We start from the raw sequence: 25,978 nt of genomic DNA on the forward strand, positions 1-25,978 counted from the left end.
CCCAATGGGTCAGTGGGTTTTTCTTGGGGTCCCCAAACAAATCTGCAGAATGTTCCCAATATGTAATAAATAACATGCATAAATGAAGCTTTTCAATAGTTTTCCATCTTTATAAAGTGGGTCCCTACTGATAGTTTGTGAAAAAACACAGCTAACATCTCCTGGCTTCACCACTTAACTTTTTTTTAAGTGTTAGTGGGCCTCAAAAACAATGTTCATCTGAACATATTGCATTTTGTAGACCTCGTGACTAATGGGACCTCTCTTTGACTTGTACTCTAGGTGACACAGAGGCCAGGGTCACACAAGATGAAGTGCTTTTTTCGCGTCACTTTTGTCCCAAAGGATCCCCTGGACCTACTCAGGAGAGACGCGGTAGCATTTGAGTACCTCTATGTTCAGGTAAACATAGAAAGATGGAGCACAAACTTTGTTTTGCAATTAAGTATGGCAACATAGAGAGGCATGTAAGTAAGACTTGAGTGTGGATGTGTTGTAATGAGAATATTGACTGAAGTGTAACCTCTTCCTGCTGCCTATCACCTTCTCTCTGTCTTTTTGGTGCATCCAGAGCTGTAATGATGTGGTATTGGAGAGGTTTGGGTCAGAGCTCAAATATGACACAGCCCTGCGTCTGGCCACCCTGCAAATGTATATTCTAACCATCAATACCAAGCAGTCCCAGAAAGTTTCCCTGAAGTATATAGAGTAAGTACAGTATATCAGATTTCACTCGAAACAACTTCATGTCTCTCATTTGCAGAGCCACATTTTTTGTGCCTGTGACATATTCTACTTGTTTACTATGCTGTTCCTCAAAAATAAAATTATGTTATGGTATTGTTTTACTACAATACCAGAATCTAAATATCTGCTAGATAATTCATTCTGACTGTAGCTTGTCAGTTATTCAATAGTCGGTGTAAAGATTAATTCAAATAATGACTTCTCCCCCCAGTAACTTATTTTAAGAATATTTATGTTCTAATTTTGTACAGAAAGGAGTGGGGTTTGGCATTGTTTCTGCCTCCTGCAGTGCTGTCGAGCATGAAAGAGAAGAACATCAAAAAAGCCCTCACTCACATCCTCAAAACCAATCAGAACCTGGTGCCCCCTGGTAAAAAGGTACAGCCTTCATCTCTTTATGTGTAATATTTTAAACTGTCTCTCTTTGCCTTGCCCCATATCTGATAATACTCTTAAATGCCACCTACTGGAGTCTTCAATTTCAAATTATTGGTGCTAGGCGATGGCTTAAATAATATTAAACAATATTGACTCAGTTGCCCATTACTTTCAGCTGTGTGAGTTACTAATTTAAATTATTTTATCTTGTTTCCTGCTTTTTGTAGCTGACTGCCTTACAAGCAAAGGTTCATTATCTGAAGTATCTCAGTGACCTGAGGCTGTATGGAGGACGTGTGTTTAAATCCACATTAATTGTGAGTGAAACCATCTAGCTATTTTACATTATGCACAGCTAGCGTGTGAAACAATAACATGTTGTTCATTTTCATGCAGAACATGAGTTCTCTTCCTCTTTTTTTTTTTTTACAGCAAGGCGAGAAGCATACAGAAGTGACATTGCTGGTGGGGCCCAGATATGGAATCAGTCATGTGATTAACACCAAAACGAACCTGGTGGCACTTCTGGCTGATTTCAGTCATGTTAACCGCATTGAGATGTATACAGAAGATGAGAACAGGGTTAGAGTGGAACTACATGTCCTGGATGTAAAGGTTAACAAACCCTCTGCTCTTATACAACAATATGTGATGCTGACTATTTTTTTGTGTATATTCTATGAATCTAAACAGACAACACAAAGTCAAGTATGTCATTATAACCTCATTCCACAGACCCACTGTAACATTTATTGATTATCTGCCTTTTTCACAGCCTATCACTCTCCTAATGGAGTCTGTTGATGCGATGAATCTGGCTTGTTTGACTGCTGGGTACTACAGATTACTGGTGGACTCCCGACGCTCCATCTTCAACGTGGCCAAAAATACAGACAGTATGGAAACAAGTATGTCTAAAATGATCACACAATGACTCAGCAAGAGATAAATTCAAATAGACCTGTTTCATGTTTCTGGTTCCTCTTTTCAGGCCATGCAGTGAGAACAAAGCAGAACTATCAGGCCATCGAGTGTACATACAGCACGCCTCATAAAGGGTATGAGGACAGAAATAACCAGAGGTTCAGCCAAGATTATTCTGACCAGGAGTGTGAATATGTCAACCACAGGAGATGTGAGGGCCAACTGGTATACACAACTGAGATACACCAGCCTCAGCACTCAATGCTCATGGCAGAAAGAGCAGAGTGCTGCAGAATCCCTTGCTCCCAAACTTATCTTAACATCCCCAGGCCCAAATCCCAAGACTCCTCCAGGAGTGCAAAGGTCTCGTTTATATTCGGAGATCCTCCCTTAGACTGTGTAAACCCCCAAAATTTGGGCTACCAAAGACTGATGGATGAAAGCCCAGAGATTCTGGACAATCACAGCCCCATGTACAGGCGTCTCGAGGAGGATTATAAGATGATGGATGCCATAGAAGATGAGGATGGGTATCACTATACCACCAAAATCTTTGGTCCTACTGAGTGCATTGAGGAGCCACTGCTACACGATATCTGCTACGCAGACACAACTGATGATGCTGAGGATGAGGATGACATCAGCTGTGAGGAGGACATGATGATGAGTGACATTGACAAGCCTATGTTACTATCTCTCTCAGGGTCCACGGATGACATCATTGACTTGACCTCCCTCCCTCCTCCACCAGAGGGTAATGATGAGGAGGGCAATGATGTACTGCTGCACTCTCTTAACCTGGCCATTGCTGCTCCTCCTCCTGGCTTTAGGGACAGCTCTGATGAGGAGGAGCAGCAGGGGGGAGCTGGGACTCGAGCCCAGGGAGCTGGCAATGACATCCCAGTGTCTCTCATAGATTCAGTGCCCACCCATAGAGCGGAGGGCAACGCAGAGCCCCTGGACAATGCAGTGGTGTCCACCTTACAGGCACTTGAGGCCCTCGCTGCATCAGAAGAACAGAGGCCAGCACAGTCGGAGAGTAGCACAGGTTCTCCTTTCACCATTGTAACATTCATTCATTAACCTCACACATGTTCCAGCCATTCATTTTTGATTTGTTGTTCATTTTTTTTTTTTCAATAAAGCTCATTTTGTTCTATGTTTCCATTTGTGTGTGTATTTATTTAATCATTCATTTCAACATACAAGCAGCTGTGTTCATTACAGTGTAAATCATTTTGTCAAGATTTGTTCTCGTTTGTTTTTTTTTTCATTTGAACGCTTACACAATGCCAGATGAGTTTTGCTGATATTGAAAACACTGAAAATAAAATTTAAACAGCAATTGAGGAAACCATTGTAAGTCAGTGAGAATTCTCTGTTAATATTTTATAGTAGTAAAATGTTGTCATGTAGTGATTTATAGGCCTATTTTGTATGGTAATTGTTATTTTTAAGAACCCATTTACACTTTTCTCATCCACATACTCATTTACATTTTAATTACAATCAGTTATATTTGACTCACTCCATAATCTGTGATAATTTCCACTTGCCTCAGATGAGATTGTTAATGAAGTGTTTGTCTTTCTGTGGTACACAGGTGTAGAAATATCACGAGCATTTAGTCCTGAGTCCTCAGATTCTGGCAACGAGACAAACTCCTCTGAGATGACAGAAAGCTCTGAGCTGGCCAGCGCTCAACGACACTTAGAGAGCCACCTGAGGATGCATGTAGCCACTGCAGAAGGATACCACGCCATGAATGATGAAAAGGCCAATGTGTCTGCACAGAGTGATGGTAGAGCAGGAGCTCTGCAGTACAATCCACAGGAGCATCAGGACGACGAGGTGAAATCATCTGCTGTTGCTTCCTCTCAGATATTTCACTCAGATGGAGGCGAGATGGAGCCAGAGACAATGGAAATAAAATCCGTCAGTGAATACTTCACTAAGATGCACATGGGCTCAGTAATGAGCAGACAGAGAGGAAAACAGAGGGAGGCAGACAGCAGAATGCAGGGAGATACCTGTGAATCCTCTGACAAATTGCACATGACTTCTCAAGACTCAGCTAAAGAGGAGCCCCCTCATCTTGTTGGGAAGTATAATGCTTTCACTGTGAGAGATTCTTATTACATGAATCAACTCGATCTAGGGAGGATTCACTTAAAAGACATGCATCAAGCAATGCAGCAGAAAGCAACTGTAAACAAAATGGCAGAGAGCCTCTCTCCAGAATGTGTGAATGAGTCACAGGCTCCCTTCACAGACAGGTTGATAATCAAGGGAGAGAAACAGGACTCAGATCAAAGAAGCCAAAAGATAAATGCCCATCTCCGCTCCCCATCCCAAGGGCCCATCTCTGCACAGGGAGATGCCACAAGACAGGATAATGAGCAGCAGCAAATTAAGATTCCAGCGTCAGAGCAAGACACCACACGGTTATATGAATACCATGTGAGCAAGCGTATGTCATTGATACAGAATGAGGGTATGCATTCTCTCCAAAGCTCGCAGTGTTCTTCTATAGATGCTGGCTGCAGCACAGGCAGCAGCAGCTGTGCCACTCCGATGGATTCTCCCCTTTGTGCCACGGACAATATGCATATACTGTCAGAGTCCTCCATCAAGGGGATTAGTTATGTAGCTGCTGAGGAGAGGGCTTATGGGCCTCCAAGCCAGGGGAAGGTTGGCCATCCCATGGATCCCACCCTGCTGAGGAAGATCCACGCAGCTACCAGTGCTGAGCCTGGGTTCACAATTGCACGGGATGGCAGTCACCGGATGCCCAAGATAAAAGAAACCACAGGTAAAACTACACAGTAGTATGTTCCCTCTTATCTATATCTGTATTAATGGCAGGCAAAACAAGGACATTTAAGAAAGTTGGTCATTATAGACAAATAAGGGCAGGAATGTAGTCCATGCAGACAATTTGCTCAACTTACAATACTATTCCAATGGCTTCATTTTGTCTACATGTGTCCATGTTTTGGGATATATTTTCCCAGAGCTTCTGTATTCACATCAGTTAATATAAGTGAATTGTGTTAGAAGTACTCAGAGAAATGAATACTTTGTGTGGGCCACAGGATACACTGTCTGCAATTTTCATTGGGAAAAAAAGGTATTCTGTGACAATATTCCCCATGGGAAATTAAGTCATTCAAATTGTATTTATACATTTAATTTAATTAAAGTTTGAAGCTGTGAGCACCACAAATTAAATCTCATTCTCCTTTCGTATATACAAGCAGAATGATATCTCAAAACCTGGACAAATAAAACAGAGGCAAGTGTAAAAAACACATAATGTGGTTTCTCAGTGGGTATGTGCGCAGCACTGGGTGCAGGGAATGTTTTTTCATTGTGTTCATCCAAGAAGAAGTCCAGAATATAACCACTGTGGACCAGTTATTTTTGTACAGATTAGGCAAATAAAATACAATTTGTTCATTAGCTAACTTTAAGTATTGGAATGCAGATATTGCTTCTCAAAACACATACTTTGTTAAGTTTCATAGCTGTCAATCTGATAATCATCAGTATTTCATTAAATATCACACCATTTGTCTGCATAATTCAAAAGCATAAAAACTATTTGTTTGAGAAGAAGTTTTGTTGTCAGGTAGATGCTTAACAGTTCTCTTTATTTTCCTACTACCCCTAGTGTAGCTTGCACACAGCTGAAGAAGCCTGGGAAAGATTCATCTTTAGCTCTCTGTAACAAGACCACCACCAAAACCATGTCACCACCGTCATTACAAAGTAGCACAGAGCCCAGTCAGCTAACAAGGGCTATCTCCGAACCCAACTCACACGCCCTGGCTATCCCCTCAAGCGGATCGTCATATAACCCAACAACAGGCAGCATCAGGAAGCCACACAGGGTTCGGATGCTCAGGAGGAGTTGGAGCACTATGATGCCAGGTTCTAGGAGCTTAGAAGCACTGATAGAGAAGACCAAAGCCACACTTACATGGAAGAGTGGTAGTCAGAATTTCCAGTCTCAAGAAGCCCCCAAAGTAGAGAGAATATACTCTGCCAAAACCTTACCCAAAAGCTTTTCCCAGGGTTCGGTCACCTCTGATTCACCTGGTAGAGGGCTGCAAAGAGGAGCCTCACAGCTGCTGCCAGCATCGACAGCGCCAAGGTTGGATGCAGGTACCTGGAGGTGCCGAGGGCCGTTCAGCCACTGCTTCCTCCGGGGGAAAAAGACAAATACTGATGGTGATAGAGAAAGCAGAAACATGCCCCCTGATGCTCTGTGTTCTCTCAGCACAGTGTCTATCTGCTGTGAGGACAAAACAAAGCAGAAAGCAGGCCATAAAGCTGAGCAGAGTAATAAGGCTACTCCTGTGAATGATGTGAGCCTTGCAGCAAGGCTAGCATGTGTAAATTCAATGAAGGGCAAAACCTATAGTCTCCACACAGGGTTCGCACTTGCACAGAAGGATGCCTTAGAGATGGTCAGTGTGTTGCGTTCCAGCATAGGCCACTTGTCCAGAATGGATAAGCATGAGGTCCATGACGCTGATATGGAAACATGCTCCCAGCTGCTTATCATGCAGGCCAAAGTGCTGAGCAGCTCCTGCAGTCAGATGCCCCAGGAGTACAGCAGCCCAGAGGAGTTACTACTCACTCTGACACACAGCTTTCACACAGTCTGCTGTCTAACGCAAGCCTGCATGTCACTGGTGGAAGGCCTGAGCACAGAGAGGGACCGGTGCGAGGTGGTGGCCAAGGTAGATGAAATTGTCATGAACTATGTGTCTCTATTGAAAGCTGCAGAGACAGCTTCTGGAAGTTCCCCCAGTGGCCAAAGTGTGAATGCATTGACACATCACTCTGCCACTATGTCTGCTATTATTACCGCACTAATTAACTCACTGGAAACACTGCTCAACAAATAAACTGTAGTTATTTTGTCTTGATTATTGATTTTAAAGCCATACATGAGAGACATGGGTTTAAAAACCAATGTGAACTGCTGTGAAAATAAATCTTGCCTTGTGTACACAATATTTTATGTAAAGTAGAAATAAAATGATATAAATCCTGTAACTTTGAAATAGATTATATGAAGGCCTCATGCAACCCTCTAAAATATATTATATATAAAACCCACAAACACACACACATATTATATATATAGCTGTAGACAAATCACTGCAAAGGACAATACATGATCCAATAAAAGGAATGCATATGACTTTTTTTATTTGCTGGATTCATCTTGCGTTAATAACTACTTCACACATGGACACATTAGTATTTTCCTGTTATTTTTTTGTGTGAACATCATTAAAAAAATAAAACTTTTAAACTCTCAAATGACTTTTGTCTATTGGTGTCTGAACTCTGTATATTCAGTCGGAATACACTACCAACCTCTCGCACAATGCCACAGTTTTATATTTTGCAGTGGCACATTATCTTACGGAGCCCGTCTGGTGACATGGTTGAAAAAAAAAAAGATTCCGTGGCCACGAATTAATAACGCGTGGGAACGAGAACCTATTCCGTGGCCACGACTTGCTTAAATGCGTGGGAACGAGATGATTATTAGGTGGCCACGAGAAATGTTAGTCATTTCATCAGTGAGACTGTTGACTTTCTGGCATCAGTAGCTTCAGCCGCAAACATGGACAAGTTTGATCTGATTCTATTGACGTAAACGACGTGAAGTGAGGAGAGAGAGAGACGGGCGGTGGCTCCTTCCCGACCCAGGACCTTCTCTCTCCCTCTGATCTGCCAGAATAGAACAGCACCCTCTCGGGGTTCCGAGTCCATCAAAATAGGCTAAATAGCATGAATTAGAAAACAAATAAATTCTTTGTAAAATCAGATGTTCAGAAGCAGTGAGCATGCCACCCCTATATAGTTAGAATTATATGATCTTTATATGATGGTATTTATATAATTTGGGCACCCACGGGCAAAAATATAAATCCGCGCCTATGACACCACCCCATCAATCTGGAACTTGAATCATCTCGTGGCCACGCTTTATCAATTCGTGGACACCTAATAATCATCTTGTTCCCACACATTAAACAAGTCGTGGCCACGGAATAGGATCTCGTTCCCACGCATTAATTCGTGGCCACGGAATGTTTTTTTTCCACCTATGTCACCAGACGGGCTCCGTATTATCTCGGTCAATCAATGAAGCATTAAAACAGAATACCACAAACAGGCTGAGTGACTTTTCTAGACTTTCAGTCTAACACTTTCATTTCTGCATTTGCATTACTCATTCAGAGAAGATGGTAAATCCATGTATAGTTGTATTACTTATGTTAATAATTTATTATTTCTCATGCATGAGTGGTGGCAGTGCTTTTTGCATTAATGAGGATAATTGCTCATTTAATTTGCAGGTCTGGGATGTCTGGATTGTTTGCACATTTGTATGTGAGAGTAGACAAAGCAGATGTGTAGTGTTTATGCATTTTGAACAAGAGTCTACACAGCCAGGCTGATCTGTGAGGTTTTATTTAGCCACAGCATTACTTTGAGCTAAATGATACCATTAGCATGCTAATAAAATTACACACATCATGTTAACCATGTTCGTAGCCTGTTTAGTTAGTCATCCTGGTAATCTTCAGTCTAGTCTCCCAGAAAACCATGGTGAATGTTTAATTTGTACACAAAACGTTTTAATGTTAGGTTTGGGTCAAACCCAACATCAGAAGATGAGTTGCAGATTGCTGTAGTGCAATGTATGATGCCATTCTGCTGTGTTCTATGTTGCAATGCAGTGTGTTTTAATGAATAATACAATGTTGTGCTGACAAGCAGACTGCGTTGAAATATTTGTTCACTGACATACAGCTGGGGCTGATCCAAACATCAAGTTATATGGTTTCATGCTCTGGGGACAACTGCGTGAAAATCCATTTTAAGCTATCCAAAAGTTGTTGAGCTATTTTTGACTTGACAGACAGACACCATGTCATATAACATATATAAAATAGAAAAATATGGCAGTTGAAATTAACACAATTACTTGAATAAGCTTGAAAAAAATAATCAAGATACTCAAAAAGCCAAAGTTGAGGTTTCAGGTTTAAAAATCCAAAATACCACACAGCAGAATAGTGGCAGGTGACCAGTTTGAATCCATCAAGTGGTTTTCTCCAAGTAGTTTCCTCTCACAGTCTTAAAACATGAAGAGTGAATGGTTGTTCCATTCTGTGTATTTGCCCTGCGACGGACTGGGCTAGCCACCTGTACAGGGTGTACCCTGCCTTTTGCCCTCAATCAGCTGGGAATTGATCCAGCTGACAGATCATGTCTCATCATGTTTCTACTGTGCAAAAGGCTGTTCAGGTCAATAAATAAAGAAATAAAGAAATAAATACATGAAGGTGGACTATCTAGAATGCATTTGGTCTCTTGAGTAAAGTCCTTTATACTTTTAGGCCAGAGCATGAGATCCCATTGTGTCAGAATAGCATTTTCACAGTATAAGCTGGCAAACCTAAAACTGAAACCCAAGATTTTAGTTTCCCCTGCAGGTAAATTAGAAATGAAACTGCTCTTTCCACCAGTGGTGACAACTGAATAACCCACAATTTCTCCAGCTGGGCCTTTGAAAAATACCAAAACAAGAGACTACTCGATCCTATTTTTAGGGTAAAAATCTCCATCACATTAGAGCACATGTGCCTTGTTATAATAAACAGCAACCATTATCAAACAGCTTTATTAAAACAGAAACTTTGGAAGATGTGCGGTTTGTGACAATAAGGAAGTGATGCTGCCTAATTATACACACATTGATCCAACCCAGCCACCTGCTAGTTTCATTACATTAGTTAGTAAGTAATGATCAATGTTACAGTTCTTTCAGTATCCAACAGAACTCATAGCAGGAACCCTTTTCAATCGTTCATGCGAACAATGCTCTTCCACTTGGTAAGCATATTTTTGTTGATATAGGCAACATGTACAGCAATAATTGTACTATAATGGTGTCAGGGTTGTAGACCACATAAAATTGAAAATGAATACCCGTAGCTGTATTGTGCAGTAAACTGTTTATAAATAATTTATACTGAAAATAACACTCACTGTGCTGTGTAATGTGAGTGTGTTTCCTTAGTAATGTAACTGCATTGTGAAATGTCTTCTTGGAAACTTCATAGGGAAATGCCACAGCTTCTGCCCAGATGTGTGTGGCACTGCTGGCCCTGTGGTGTTGTCTCTGTGTATCAGCAGCCAACGTTTCTTTTCCAAAAACTCTGCCATGTGATGTCAGCGAGGCCATCAACGGGATTGAGGTCAAAGTGGACTGTACTGAGAGGGGCCTCAAAGAAATCCCAAGCGGCATCCCCAGAGACACCACCAATCTGACACTCACCATCAACCATATTCCGAAATTAAACTCCTCCTCCTTCCACGGTCTACATAACCTAACTGAGATAGACATGAGGTGCAACTGTGTGCCTATCAAAATTGGTCCCAAAGACCGCATGTGTACAAAGAGTGTGACAATAGAGGAAAACACCTTCACCAGCATGAGGAGTCTGCGTGCTTTGTATCTGGATGGCAATCAGCTCTCCAGTATACCGAAAGGCCTGCCTTCAAATGTGATCCTGCTGAGTTTGGAAGTGAATCACATTTATTACATTTCTAAAGCAAACCTCTCCGGGCTCAGGAATGTTGAGATGCTTTATCTTGGTCAAAACTGCTATTATCGTAATCCTTGTAATGTGTCCTATGATATAGAGCACGGTGCATTTTCTCAGCTGAGCAATTTGACAGTGTTATCCCTTAAATCAAACAACTTATCTTTTATTCCACACCATCTACCCACAAGCCTGAAGGAGTTGTATCTCTATAACAATAACATTCAGGAAGTCACTGCTGAGGATTTCAAAAACTTAACCAACCTTGAGATTCTAGATATAAGTGGAAATTGTCCTCGATGTTATAATAATCCTTTCCCTTGCAACCCATGTCCAAATAACTCACCACTAAAAATCAACAACATGGCATTCAAAATGTTAACAAAACTGAAGATGCTCCGCCTGCACAGCAACTCTCTGACATGCGTGCCATCTGCATGGTTTGCCAACACAAAAGAACTTAAAGTACTCGATCTCTCATCAAACTTTTTAGCAATAGAGATAGGAGTCACCAAATTCCCACACTGCTTGCACAAACTCGAAGAACTGGACCTTTCATTTAACTATGAGCTTAGGCGGTATCCTCAAACGCTGAGACTAAGTGGCGCTTTCTCTTCGCTCAAGTCCCTCAAAATTTTCAGACTAAGGGGTTTTGTGTTTCAGCAGCTAAAAGCCGAGAGTATTGAACCTTTGAAACTCCTCCCAAACCTGGAGGTTGTAGATCTTGGTACAAACTTCATTAAAATGGCAAACCTTAGTATTCTGATGGAATTTAAAAGCTTTAAAATAATCAGCCTGTCTGACAACAAAATATCTTCCCCCTCTGACAGCCAAGATGCTGTTGGTTTTACTGGAGGAGAGCCCTTAGACTGGTCTCCAATGTCAGCTGTGGCTCAGTACCAAAGTCAGGAAGTAAGAGAAATACATTACTTCAGATATGATGAATATGCCCGCAGCTGCAAAAACAAAGACAGAGAACTTGGGGTTGTTAAGTCCTTTGTCAAAAGTGAGTGCAGTCAGTTTGGCAAAACCCTAGATGTAAGCAGAAACAACATCTTCTTCTTGCAGGCAAAGTTTTTAAATCTTGGAGATCTGAGATGCCTCAATCTGTCTGGAAATGCAATGAGCCAGAGTCTGAACGGCTCTGAGTTTTCTTACCTGACCAATTTACAGTATCTGGACTTTTCATTGAATCGTCTGGACCTGCTCTACTCCACTGCATTTGAAGAGCTAACAAGTCTGGTCATCCTGGATATAAGTAACAACAACTATTATTTTGAATCTGAGGGCTTGACCCACATGCTTAATTTCACTAGAAATTTGAAGAATCTCAAAGTATTACTGATGAACCACAATAAGATCTCTACATCTACAAACACAGAGCTGGAGAGTCAATCTCTTGAGAGGTTAGAGTTCAGAGATAACCGGTTAGATATGTTGTGGAGAGACGGGGACACCAGATATTTTAAGTATTTCAAGAAATTAGTCAACCTGACAGTCCTCGACATCTCTCATAACAACCTCAATTTTATTCCAGAACAAGTGTTCAGCAGTCTACCAGACAAGCTGTCTGAACTCTACATCAAATTTAACAAATTAAAATCCTTTGCTTGGGAGAAACTACAGTTTCTACATTCTTTGCAAGTCTTAGATCTCAGTGGAAATAGTTTAGAGACCGTTCCAGTGCTATCGGACTGTACCAAATCTCTCAAGAAACTAATTTTACATAAAAACAAAATACAAAAACTTGGGCAAGATTTCCTCAAAGGTGCTTACAACTTAAAATATCTGGATCTTAGTTTTAATAGCATACAGCACATTGAAAGCTTTCCAGATTCTGTTAAAGAGATGGACATGCTCCTTCTGCATAACAACAAATTTCTGTGTAATTGCAATGTCACATGGTTTGTAAAATGGCTCAATAGCACCACAGTAACCATCCCCAGACTGGCCACAGATGTGACCTGTGCAGCACCTGGTGCACAAAGAGGTCATCCTCTAATCTCTGTTGACCTGCTGGCCTGCCAACACAACTATTTGTCAATCATTCTCTACACTATCATGACTTCCCTTGTCCTCAGCTTCCTCACCCTGTCCATCTCTAGTCATCTCTTCCTGTGGGACGTCTGGTATATATACCATTTCTGTAGGGCCAAGATTAAAGGCTATGCCCGCCTGTACTCCCAGAGGTCTGTCTATGATGCCTTTGTCATATATGATAAGGAGGATCTTGCTGTGTCAGAATGGGTGATGAAGGAAATGTGCGTTCAGCTGGAGAGCTGTGGAGACCACAGTGTCACACTGTGCTTAGAGGAACGGGATTGGATCCCTGGAACTCCTCTAATTGACAACCTGTCCCAGAGCATTCACAGGAGCAAGAGAACTGTGTTCATTCTCACCAACAAATACATCAAAAGTGGCAAATTCAAGACAGCTTTCTACTTGGCCCATCAAAGGCTAATGGATGAAAAAAACGACGTCATAGTACTGATCCTTTTAGAGAAAGTACCGTGCAATTCAAAGTACCTAAGCCTGCGGAAGAAACTGTACAAGCGATCTGTGCTGGAATGGCCAACAAATCCTCAAGCTCAGCCATACTTCTGGTTCAGCCTGAGAAATGTATTAGCAACGGAAAGCCACAAACAATACAACAACCTCTTCAAAGAGACATTGTAAGTGCTACAGTGCACTGAAATACTTCTTTCATTTCAGATTGTTCTGTATGTACTTCTGTGTTTTAACAATAATGTGTACCATTCCTACCAGTGAAACTACCAGCATATCGCAAAACAGGGAAATGAAACAAGTACTTCTTCATTTCACATGATACTTTTCTCAGAAAGGCTGTCTGTCTTTGACTACTGGCTAGTTTGTTTGCCTGTGTTTGACTTCAGAAAGAGTAGCTTTTTTCAAGAATCCTATGTATGGTAAAAATGTAGATAGCTGATGTGACACAAAGCAGGTATAGCTTTTTATAGATAGCTGATTTCAAATGTAACCTGTGAGTGTGGTTACATTTACAAAACTACATTTTTAAAGTTACCATTTAAGGATCATGAGGAATATATTCAATGCATGCACAATGGTGAGTTTTACTGATACAAAGTTATCAGAATTTATTTGACATATTTATATATACTGTATATATAATGATGTTGTGCTTCTATAATTGTGTGCTACAAGCTTTATAGGACTTGATAATACTCTGCATGAATTTATTGAAGAATTGAAAAATGTTTATACAATCGATAAAAATATATTACTAAAAGTGTATTGTAAATATAACATATTAAAGTTTCTTTATATGTGTGAGAAGGAAAATTACGTCATTTGCTTCGTCTTTTTACCTTTTATTTTTAGACATAAACTTCAGTGGTGCTAATACAAATTTGCTTCAATCTTTTTGTGTTTCAAAAATGTCAGCTACTTATTTGAAAAACAGATGTCAATATATATATATATATATATATATATATATATATATATATATATATAACATGTTTAGTGTTTATTTACAAATAGAAGAATAAGAAATAAAAAGACATGAAAGTGGTGTTAAGTTCAGTACACCTTGTGGTTTTGCCAATGTATAGAATGGTGACAACTCTTTTATTTCTTAATACTGCGTTCATTTTAGTGATAATTTTTCTTCATCTCAGCGACGGTTGCTGCATTTTTAATTATTTACCTTTACCACATCACACAACACATCAGTCTTTGTGCACCTAATAAGATAATGTAATTTTCCACTGTGCCAATCCAGTTATTTCACTTACAAAACACTGCCACCTCCTGGTTACATGTGCCATGACGAGTCACCATGATGGCTAACTCAAGAGAGATCAATGAATGTTCAGTCAAACTAGAGGAGATGATTACCGCATGCATTTTCAGATGAAAAAAAAAAAATATATCCTTTAATATGAGATGAACTTTATAATATACTGTATTATCTTCTGCCTCTTACACATTTTATTGTTCACCTGTAGACTGTCACGAGTTGGATGCTCATGCTGCTGTTCTGTATGCATTGCCACTGTGAGTTCCAACCTGTCCCTACTGCTGCATGTGAGCCTATGTGGATGGAACCACGATTCCCCTGTGATGTCACAGTCTGCAATGACTCTGACGTCATTTTTAACTGTGAAGGGCGCCATCTGCACGGAGTACCTATTGGGATAATGAGGAATGCAACTGACCTCAACTTATCAGAAAATAACATAACAAATATTTCAGCGAATGCATTTCACAATTTGTTGAATTTGACCACACTCAATCTGAACTGGGCAAACAGCAACAGGGAACTTCTCATTGATGCAAGCGCTTTCAAAAACCTGACAAACCTGAAACATCTGAAATTGACTGGCAACAGCCTGAAGAATCTCCCCCTCAATATCCCCCTCAGTGTGGAAGTCCTTACTCTGAACATGAACAAGATTAATTTGGATAACATGAACCTCACTAGCTTAGCAAACATCACAGAGTTGTGGATATCAAAAAACTGCTACTCATGGATTCCCTGTAAAAGACCTGTGACTATTAAGAAAGGCAGTTTTGCTGTTATGGCCAAACTGCAGGTTCTGGATTTGTCATTTAACAACTTAACCGAGGTTCCCAAAGGATTACCTCAGTCATTGCAGGTGTTGAAGATTGGATCTAATCAAATACAACAGATATTTGAAGATGATTTTTTTGGGTTATTTAATTTAAAACAACTCTCAATGCAAGGAAATTGTCCAAGATGTCAAAATGCACCATATCCCTGTGTTCCCTGCAAAAACATTTCTCTACGCATCCATCCTTTAGCATTTCACAATCTAACACAGTTACAGACCCTGCACCTGGGAGGAAACTCATTGAAATACCTGGATCCCTCCTGGTTTGAGAGACTGCACAAGCTTAAACAATTGTTCTTGTCATTTAACTTCTTGCAAAAAGCAATTGTTGGAGAGGCAATATTTCTTAGAAATCTTAGGAAACTAGAAAAACTTGATCTCTCTTTCAATTTTGCTCTCAAACTCTATCCTGAAACACTGAATCTTTCACATGACTTTTCATGTCTGGTGTCACTAAGAACTTTGCATTTAGCAGGGTTGGTCTTCCAGAATATTGGGCCAGGTACACTTAGACATCTGTATGAACTTAAAAACCTTTCTGCACTGAATTTAGGGACTAACTTCATCATTCACTCTAATTCAACCGTATTCAGCAGTTTACGCAACTTGAAAATGATATATCTTGCAGAAAACAGGCTGTACCCCATTCCAGGGAAAGATCCTCCACATCCAAATGACAGATACATGCTGGGGTCAGGCCTTTCACTTTCCCCCCTAATTAAATCCTATTCAAAAGACTTTACTTATGAGATATCACACAAACTTGTCAAGCAAGAGTGCTATAACTCTGGTCGAGTACTAATCCTCAGCTCCAATAATCTGTTCTTCATTTCTCCACAGCAGTTTGATGGCTATGGAAATATTGCATGTCTCAACCTCTCCGGAAATGGATTTTCAGCAGCACTTAATGGCACAGAGTTCTCTTCGCTACCGAATCTGACATACCTAGACCTATCTTTTAACAAGATTGATCTGGCCTATGACAATGCCTTCAAAGAACTACAAAATCTACAAGTGCTAGACCTCAGTTACAACTCACACTACTTTGAAGCATACGGGATAACGCATAATTTAAATTTCTTAAAAAATCTGCCAGCACTGAGAGTGCTTAATATGAGTCACAATTCCATTTCCACATTAACAACAAAACAGCTTTGTAGCAAATCTTTGAGCGAACTTCAGTTTACACATAATAATCTTGGCTACATTTGGAAAGACAGAGATCGCGCATACAATAAGCTTTTCACTTCTCTTACTAATTTGACATATCTAGATATATCCAAAAACCAAATTAAAAAGATCCCAGACCATATTTATCAATATTTACCACGTAACCTCACCAAACTATGCATAAGCAATAACTTGCTCACTGAATTTAAATGGGACGCATTAAACTATTTCCATCAACTTCAAATTTTAGACCTGAGTTCCAATTCTTTAGTTTATGTGACGTGTATAAACTCAAGCATTACTCAGACTTTGACTTTCCTCGATTTGAGTGGTAACCAAATTTTCCACTTGGATGACGGGTTCATAAATGGTCCGAAAAGTCTTGAGACTCTTAGCCTTAGTGGCAACAAACTCACCACCATCAATCAATCGACCTTCCCACAAAAAAACAATAATCCGATCCATACTTTGTACTTGCAGGGAAACCCATTTGAATGCACCTGTGATTCATTAGATTTCATTCTGTGGATGGAAAACAGTACAATAAAAATCCCAAGCCTGACCACTGAGGTGACGTGCGACACACCAGAAAACCAGAAAGGTCGAGCATTGATTTACTTTGACATTAAGCAGTGTGTAAATGACAGTGAGGCCTTCCCGTTATACATTCTCACAACTTTCTTCATCACTGCTTTTATGTTTGTGGCAACAGTTGCTCACCTATTTTACTGGGATGCGTCATATGTAATACACTATATGAAAGCTAAGTTGAAGGGATACAAATCTTTGAACTCAACAGACAGTTACTATGGTGTCTTTGTGACATATGACACCAAAGATCCACATGTCTCTGAATGGGTAATGAGAAATCTGCGGGTGAAACTGGAAGAGGAAGGAGAGAAACATCTCCCACTGTGTCTGGAGGAGAGGGACTGGGTCCCAGGAGTCCCACTGGTGGACAACCTCACTCATAGCATCAGATACAGTCGCAAGACCCTATTTGTCTTAACAGAGGACTATGTTAAGACTGGGATTTTCAAGCTGGCAATGTATCTGGCCCACCAAAGGCTACTGGATGAAAATGTGGACGTGATTGTTCTGCTGATGCTCGAGCCAGTCCTGCAACACTCTCACTTCCTGCGCCTGAGGAGAAGGGTGTGTGGAAAAAGTGTTGTAGAGTGGCCGAAGACAGCGGCCGCAGAGCCTTGGTTTTGGCAAAACCTTAGGAATGTTGTCAGAGTAGACAATCAGTTTATGTACAACAAGATCTATTCAAAGTACTTCACAAACAGGTGAAGCAGAAAGTTCTATGGCAAATGTGTGGGAGTAATTTATAGATCGTATGTGGACAATATAATCTTTTCTTTGTTTGTTTTGAAAGCACTGTACATATGTGATCCTTCATGTATCACTTTGGATGAGACTTCAGAGGCATACATTTGTGAATTTCTTGTAATTTTTGTGTATTATTAAATATTAAATTGAATAAATGAATCAACTGATGTAAGATCTGTGCCACTTATATGATTATTTCAATGTGTTCTCTGTTGTACATGTAACTAAGACATGATCAGTCAGCAAAAGGCAAACGTGCCCCGACTTTCAAATCATTATTACTGCACAATGTGTATATATATATATATATATATATATATATATATAAATATATATACATATATGTATATACATATATACATATATATATACACATATATATATATATATATACATATATACATATATATATACACATATATATATATATATATGTATGATTCCAGCATTTTAAATGTGAATACATACTGGTATCTTCTCCATGGCAGTAAACTGAATATCTTTGTTTTAGCGTATACGTATAGGGTATCCATGTTTCCCTGGTTATTACTTCACTTGTCCACATGGTGTCATCATTGTTCATTCCGTAATTAGGGCACATTGAAAGTGAATCCTAAAGTTATTGTCCCACTCACAAATCCATATCGCAGCCCATTTTTGTTCGCTTTGTGAAGACGGACAAACCCATGGTAAAATGATCTCCAAGCCTTTCATACTCGAGGAGAGTCTCAGCACACTGGTTTTCCCTCTCACCTAACCTGAAACACCAGATCACTGCCTAACCCTTAGACATTTTTGCTAAATTTAAAGATTTTGTCAAACCCCCTGCTCAGTTTGTGTATAAGTGGTGTTTTACTGTCATGGTGTTTTTCCCCCCATACCTGTTTGCACAAAGGCAGGTTTTGGAGGCAGAGGGGGTGACGTCATGGGTTCATTTGCATATTGAGCGGTATTTATAGGGTGGGCGCAGCCGAGAGGAACACTCTGCAGCAACGCGAGAGACTTTATCGTGCAGTTCGCCGACAGAATCACTGGTAAGTGCGTCTCCATTTCTGTTGATGTGCAGCTTATCTGCTGAGTGTTATTGAACTAATCACAATGTGCCTGCTCCACGTGCGCAACGAGTGGTTTACTGAGTAATGGTTATATAATCACCGAAAACTCTGACTCGATAAAGACATTTGAATGAACGGCTTGCTTCGTTGCGTGGTATGTGAAACCACACGCATGCTGTATCAATCTAATCCGTTTTAATCTAGCAATCGGTGTTAATGTAACTGAAATCTAACGCGTATTGATCAGAGGGAGATCGCTGTGAGTGCTTAAAGGCAGGCCGGTGGTCCTAAACACAATGAAACCATCTCTTCACAAAGCAGCCCATTGAGACCCATGAGGTGTTCAGCTGGAGTTGATTATGCACCAGTAAATGTTTTTTTTTTTTTTTTTTTTACACTCCCCTATTGTGGACTCATAATTGGCCTTTCTGTGTGCTTAAGGTATTAATTTAAAAGACTATCACATTTTTATATTTATTTCCAGACCCTCCGCCAACATGTCTGACAAACCTGATGTCAAGGAAGTCGAATCTTTTGACAAGACAAAGCTGAAGAAGACTGCGACCCAGGAGAAAAACACACTGCCAACTACAGAAAGTATGTGCCACTCCCTAGTTGATCTGATCACTTGCATTGCTATATGGGACTAACAATGCAAACTTTCTTCACTTCCATTTGCAGCCATCGAGCAGGAGAAGTCAGGATGAAGGCCAGTCCTCCTGTATGCCGAACATTCCTCTTTCCTCGCCCCCTTTTGACTTTACACCATGCATTCCAAGTTGGAGTACCCTTTTGACCAAATAATGGCTGCTCAAATGTGTGCCACTCGTTTCTCAGATGTCCCTTTTTGTACAGGAAGGAAGTGTGGGTTCCTGGTCATCTGTTCTTTGCTGTGGGTGATGGTCTTGTGTAAATTAACAACTGGGAAGATTCACATGATCTGAAGCTTTTCTCTACTCTAGCCACCTGTGAATGATTGCAAAGCAAGTGTTCTGTTTATCTTGTAAGGCACTTAAACTGGAATGTTCAAATATGCAAAATAAAAAATGTAAATTGACTTGAGTCTTTCTGGGGTTTTTGCACTTATCAATAGTTTTGGTTGTATACACTAAATCTGTAAATGGTAAGTAAATCTAATTATGACTAATGGTCCAGAAGAGTTTTTTTTTTTTTTTTTTTTTTTTTTTTTTCTTTTTTTTTTCTCCTCAGTGACCTAGATATCCTTAGTCCCACAATGGGAACTTTTTGTGTCGGTGAAGGTAAACATGTTTTTTCACGTGTACAATATGATTGACTTGCACTTCATGACAACACCCAGGCAAGTACGTTTGAGACGCCATCGCCATGTCATTCCCTGGATCTCTAGTTATCCCCTACATATACTGCAGACACTAGTCCAAAGTCCTGTATCAGTTCTCTGGACTCTGTCATCTATGAGGCTGACCTTTGCAGAGTCAGAACAGCTGTAGAAGTCTGCAATGTACTAGGTGAAGCTGAACAGAGCCAGAACTGTTCCCTGCGACGCCCCTGTACTGCACAGCCATGTCTGACAGCCAATCCCAGGTCCTTGCATACTGGGGTTGATTGGTCAGGTAATCCAGGATGTGAGGTGAGGATCCATTCCTGTTTGTCCTTTTAGAAATATGGTGTTTAATGCATTTGAGAAGTTTAAAAAGAAAAAAGATCCTCAGTGCTCCCAGTCTTCTCCAGGTGAGAAGGAGCACTGTCCTGCTGGTAGATGACAACATCACCCACCCCACTCAAGGCTGCTCTACACTATAGTTTTGCCATTCACCCCTTCATTACCACCTTCATACAGTGATATATGTGCAGCACACTTTCTATCACATGTCTTTCATACCCATTCTTGCAATGCTAGCACAGCCATCTGGAGCAACGTCTAGTTGTCTTGCCCAAGGACACATCGGCTTGTAGACTTTCAACCAATAAGATGACCCACTCTACCACTGAGCTACTGCCGTGGTGTCTGGTAGCATGTCTGCCTATCATACTGCATTACTAACATTTCAAATTGACACGTGCCAATCATTTGGGAGGAAGTGAAGGCAAATGTTCCTACCACATTACTTTAACACGGTACCTTGTTTATGTACTTTCCTGCAGCTGCACCGGGGCCATGTTTTTCCAAACTTCAGTAGGAACATATCCAGTCCCAAGCACTTGTAGCTTCAGCAGCCTTCCCACTGTGAAACTGCAAAGAGACACACGCCTTTGTCATTGTGTCTCTTGTGTGTGCTGGAGTAGGTCAGACTAATATTTAAATTTCACTACTTTGACTGACTTTTGATGTTGAGTTGGATTTAAGTCAGCATTTGGAATTGCTTGAACAAAAAAAAAGCAGTAAAACAGTAAATAGTTAAATTATGGGTTTATTTTTTGAATATAGCCTGTCTTCTTCTGTAATAGAGAACAATATGGACTGCTTTGCATGTTGAGACTGAATGTTGGAATCTGCCTAGAGGTAACACATTTTCACAGCACTACAGACTTTGGTGCTAGGTGCAACTGCTGCAGGTTTTTCCCTACAAAGATCCATACATGTGGTACTAGAGTTAAAAAAAAAAAAAAAAGTATTTGTTGTCTGTAAATCAAAGCACTGACAAGGCTCCACCAAGAAAAAAAAAATTAAAGTGGGGAGAGGACAACCTCATTCTACTGCACAGAGCTGACAGCTTTGTCTCATGGTGGAGGGAGAAGGGAAGAGAGATTACGTAACTGCAACGTGTCTATACAATAAAACCACAACAGCTGTACTGAAACAACAACAATAGGCTCTGCTGAGAGAGTGGCATCATTTAACATTCATCCTTTTCCCCACAAATCTACATTTAATCTCAAGTTATTTTTAATGTGGGGCTAAAATGACACATGTTAGTTTAGTTTTTAAGAAGCACCAGAAGGCCTCACTATCGTCACACTTACTGTGCAAGTCCACACACAGTAGCTCCTCACTGATTTGCAACAACGTGTGTGAAAGAACAAAACACTGATGGACACACTCTGGTTGCCTAAATACCATACTGTGGCCTCCTAAGACATCCACCAACCTTATAATAAGTGTATAGCTACAGGGCACAGTAGTGTTTTTTTCAAGAACATTCCAAGGGAAGACAGGCTGGAGAGCTCAAACCCATTCCCTGTGCTGGAGGTAGAGCAAATATTTGTCGAGATAACTTGTTTTTTTACTTTTCATGCTCTGTCACGCTGTCTATGAGTCTGCCCTCCCAGTCAAGTAATGATAACTGTTCATGAAAAGGGATGCAAATGACACTGAAATCACACTATGGGGTTTATTGTGGTGACCTTGGCACCACAATCAGCCCATAGTGTGACATAGTATGACGGGTGGACACCCACTGGACTGGCTGCGACTCGGACCGTGTGTAGCCCACTACGTTGAGCACAGATGGCAGTCTATGGCTACATGCGTAATGTGCACTTACAATACGAGCACACTGAAGCTTCTGCTGGCCAAACGAGTCATATACCGTATATCAAACAATGACATACTCTTAGTTTGGCATAGAGGTTCAGAGATGGCTGCCAAACAGAGTGAAGTGTGAGTAAAAACACATAGAAGCACCCATGAAAAGTTTGAATTGAATTAAAGTGAATTGTAATGCTCAAAAATCTGCTTCTTGCTCGTGCTAATGCTGTATACATGCAAACACAGCTTCTGTCAGGTCTGAAACCTTTGCTTCATAGAGCGTTTTCAGATGAAGGACGCATAATACACATAATGTTACATTGTCTCTGTTCAGAGATGAAATAGAAGTTGAATAATAACATCAACAACAACAAAAGTCACTACTATGTACACACTGCACTAATGTTAATCTATGTGGCCTCAGCTGAATGTTTTTTGTGTGACACAGGAAAAAGGTCTCAGGTTGGATCTTCATATACATATAATGATGATAGGCCTAGCAAACCTACTGTATGTGGGATGTCCATCTTCCGTATGTAATATTAATAATGTCTCATTAACAGCAATAGTCGCTATGTAAGAAATGACGAGAAATGAAAAGAAAGAGGCTGTATGGTCTTAAATAGGCAAAAGGCACAACTGAATAAACAATTCAGATTTACAATCAAATATAAAAGCCTCTGCAGCCAAATAATGTCAAATAAGCCTCTTCCTATGGATTATTATTTTTATACTGTAACATGGTGAGACTCATCGCTGTTTCAGCTCCTTCCTTGAGTTCATTCTTAAACGTGAGCACCCACTCCACCTCTCATGTGCTCTGTTTCCATGGTAGCAGACAGGAGCTTTTAGGTTTTCGCACATTATCAGAGAGTGTTGTTTTGATCAAAGCTCTGAATTCATACAGTTACTTTCAGTACATCATATCTCACTGGTATCCAAACAAAGGGAGGAGATTCATTAAATCAGTGGAAGTGTAACTGCTTTTAGAAATCAGCTTGTGCCTTCTTCTCTAAGGATAATGTAGTGGATTTCCTGCAGCTTACTGGACATGTGGTGGCTTTTTTTTCTGTAAATTAGTGTTTGTACTACAGGTCTGCTGTCAATGTTATGGGAAACATATAAATTGAAGGTTATAAGTTAGTCCCCCTGGAATTAGCTGCAGGTTGATGTGACACATGAGAAACTAAACTTCCCTGTGAACAATCAGCAGCTGGTTCAGTTCACACTGACAAAATAAGCTTATTGTCAATGGTCTTCCTGTTTAAGCCTGGCTGTCCTGTTCCAAAACAGGTTTGCAGCACACCATAATAGTTGAGAACGAAACCAGTTGAGTTTATGAAGGAATCAGCGCTATAAGGTGACAGTTGGCAGCTTGTTGTGAAAACAACAAGATATTGGGTAATAATTCAATCACACTACATATTTTGATACTCGTTTCTTCAATAGCAATCCAGCAAAGTTATAATATATATATATATATATATATATATATATATATATATATATATAAAAATGTTGGCGTGCATCACACACACGCATGGATTAACTGTGTTAAATATGATTTAAAATCAATTTTAAATAAGATCTATCTATTAGTGAGATTGATCTAAATGAGAGAGGGTTTCCACGAAGAGGTTCAGCATCTTTATCTTTTCAGAGTGCACCATACAAAGAACAATTCATCTTTGTCTGCATTACTATAGCGTTGGTGGGAAAAAGAAGTGTTTCCATTGTATGACAGTCAGACACAAAAGCTGAGGGTGTAAGGTGGCCAATACGGCGACACACTAATGGTTGCTATGTGTGACAGAAAAACTCTTGGATGCATGCCTTTTGCCATACTTAACTTAATAATTGTGGTAGAGAACAAATATCTATCTGCCTTACAGACTGATCACTTAGATGAACAACATTTACCTGTGAGCAGAAACAAATAAAAGCTAATCTTTGCAAACCGACAGAGTAAATACAAAGACACTGTCTCCTCTCTTGTTGCTTATTATCTACTTAAGTACAGAATGTACCTTCATTAATGGCATCCGTTCTACAAAATTGTAGCAGCAAATGACTACACTTGTCAATCATTAAGCAACAAAGACATTGCTTTGCTGTAATATGCAGAATTAGATGCTAGATGGATGTGTTCAGAGAGCAGTGACAGAGATACAGTGTTGTGTTCATCCATGTGACAAGTGCACATGCAACCTTACAGCTGCATGCTGTGATCTGTAGCTAGTACTTCGGTACTGGCAACAAGGTAAGGTTTTAGCTTAGATTGTATCAGTGATCATGTGTGACAGAGGGATAGGAATAAGTGTGAATTGAGATACACACATAAAGCATCATATACATAAATTAACATGTCTTAATAAATTATAAATTGACATTTGCAGGACAGTGAATATATAGGCCACTAAGTATAAGTGGATTTAAAGATGGAACAAGGGCTTTTTTTATTGTAATGCTCCGTCACAGTCACAAGTTTAGTCAGGAACATGCTGAGAGCTTTATTCACTGAGGGAAACAAAGTAGTTCCCTGTTGCGAAAAACACTTTTGGCTCTATCTGTCCAGAGTTCAGACTGAAGTTCAGTAAAACTCTGACCATGTCTGCTTCATAGTTCCTCCCTGAAAGAACAACATAAAAAATGGGCCATACGTTATAAGAGATGTTAGTTTTCTGGCAATAGTTATTGAAAAATGATGAGATGCATGACTGTTATGATTGTTGTTATAATCCACAAAGAAACTAAAGCTCCACTAACAATGTTGCTCTCTTTCTAAGTCTTTTGGGTTGATATACTTCATCAAAATAGAGAAAGGTAATGCTCTTGACAAATACTCAGTTCCCCACAATGTGTCAACTTCTCCTCCTCCCACTTCTAATGTAGTCACAAGTGTGTTTCACAAACTTACAATATAGTTTTCTTGATTGCTTGTTACACTGTATCTGCATAGGATTATATATATAATATATATTTTTGTAATTGTACAAAGTAACTTTGTAATTTATAATGTGCTAGTTGTAATGTTTCATAACAAACAAAGACAACAAAGAACAGATTATGATTATTCCTCTGTGAGAAAAAACAAAATGTCACACTGTGTCACTGAGCCCCAAATGTTGAATCTACTTTGCATCTTCATGTTCTGCCTTTAAAGCTTCACGGTGCATTACTGCAGCTTGTTTATGAGCGTGTCTGAACGCAGAAGTTTGTAAGAGGATGTGGTTAAAGAGCTGCAGTTCCTTACTCTAGAAGCAAAGCTCCACAGATAATGAAACTGTGCTGGTGAACTTACAGTATATTTTTAAGCATGTTTAATCAAAGATGACAACTTTTGCGGCTCCCAATTCCTGTATTTGTTGTTCTTGTTTCAAATTATTTGTCATTTTGCACAGCAGTGTGAAATGTCAATGCCTGCCACCGATAAGAACATTATGTGCAAACTACACCGCATATGTAAGTATGTAACACATACAGACAGTAAACCAGGTGGATTGTTGACTGAGGGATGTGCTTGTCTTGTATCTGCTCCTCTTGTCCTGGCCCAGTGACTGACTTCTGCAATTTGTGACACTTAAAGCAATGTAAATGTTTATATGTATATGTGAGTGTGTGTGTACACACAAAGTAGTAAAACAACACAAATCAAATTAAAGC

At 40.0% G+C, this 25,978-nt stretch overlaps 5 protein-coding genes across 10 annotated transcripts in view; 4 read left to right on the forward strand and 1 right to left on the reverse strand.

Annotated features, from left to right (window-relative positions):
- The window catches only part of frmpd4 (FERM and PDZ domain containing 4), a 32,708-nt gene extending 25,743 nt beyond the window's left edge, over positions 1 to 6,965 (forward strand). For 3 of the 4 annotated variants that reach the window (XM_058613114.1, XM_058613131.1, XM_058613122.1), the window contains 9 exons: positions 283 to 402; positions 572 to 708; positions 999 to 1,125; positions 1,353 to 1,442; positions 1,558 to 1,740; positions 1,901 to 2,021; positions 2,117 to 3,097; positions 3,653 to 4,861; positions 5,728 to 6,965. In XM_058613114.1, coding sequence (XP_058469097.1) covers positions 283 to 402; positions 572 to 708; positions 999 to 1,125; positions 1,353 to 1,442; positions 1,558 to 1,740; positions 1,901 to 2,021; positions 2,117 to 3,097; positions 3,653 to 4,861; positions 5,728 to 6,965 — 4,206 coding nt within the window. Of the gene's footprint in view, positions 1 to 282; positions 403 to 571; positions 709 to 998; positions 1,126 to 1,352; positions 1,443 to 1,557; positions 1,741 to 1,900; positions 2,034 to 2,116; positions 3,098 to 3,652; positions 4,862 to 5,727 lie in introns of all 4 variants that reach the window. The other variant, XM_058613109.1, reaches the window with a different exon arrangement.
- LOC131443516 (rho GTPase-activating protein 6-like) overlaps positions 1 to 25,978 on the reverse strand; it is an 80,909-nt gene that overhangs the window by 48,000 nt on the left and 6,931 nt on the right. For 2 of the 3 annotated variants that reach the window (XM_058613197.1, XM_058613204.1), the window contains exon 2: positions 20,969 to 21,079. The exons of the other annotated variant lie outside the window; for it this stretch is intronic. In XM_058613197.1, coding sequence (XP_058469180.1) covers positions 20,969 to 21,032 — 64 coding nt within the window. In that variant the 5' untranslated portion in view covers positions 21,033 to 21,079. The remainder of the gene's footprint in view (positions 1 to 20,968; positions 21,080 to 25,978) is intronic. 3 annotated transcript variants of the gene reach the window in all.
- On the forward strand, positions 10,233 to 13,367 carry tlr7 (toll-like receptor 7). The gene has a single exon (XM_058613144.1). It carries the CDS (start codon positions 10,233 to 10,235, stop codon positions 13,365 to 13,367), a length of 3,135 nt encoding a protein of 1,044 aa, XP_058469127.1.
- On the forward strand, positions 13,713 to 17,984 carry LOC131443482 (toll-like receptor 8). Its single transcript, XM_058613156.1, has 2 exons — positions 13,713 to 13,776; positions 14,681 to 17,984. Exons 1-2 carry the CDS (start codon positions 13,747 to 13,749, stop codon positions 17,771 to 17,773), a joined length of 3,123 nt encoding a protein of 1,040 aa, XP_058469139.1. The 5' UTR covers positions 13,713 to 13,746; the 3' UTR covers positions 17,774 to 17,984.
- tmsb4x (thymosin beta 4 X-linked) lies at positions 18,707 to 19,924 on the forward strand. The gene is made up of 3 exons (XM_058613356.1): positions 18,707 to 18,846; positions 19,352 to 19,464; positions 19,549 to 19,924. Exons 2-3 carry the CDS (start codon positions 19,365 to 19,367, stop codon positions 19,572 to 19,574), a joined length of 126 nt encoding a protein of 41 aa, XP_058469339.1. The 5' UTR covers positions 18,707 to 18,846; positions 19,352 to 19,364; the 3' UTR covers positions 19,575 to 19,924.

The sequence above is a fragment of the Solea solea genome, chromosome 2, assembly GCF_958295425.1.
Source record: "Solea solea chromosome 2, fSolSol10.1, whole genome shotgun sequence".
In the NCBI taxonomy this organism is placed as follows: Eukaryota; Metazoa; Chordata; class Actinopteri; order Pleuronectiformes; family Soleidae; genus Solea; species Solea solea.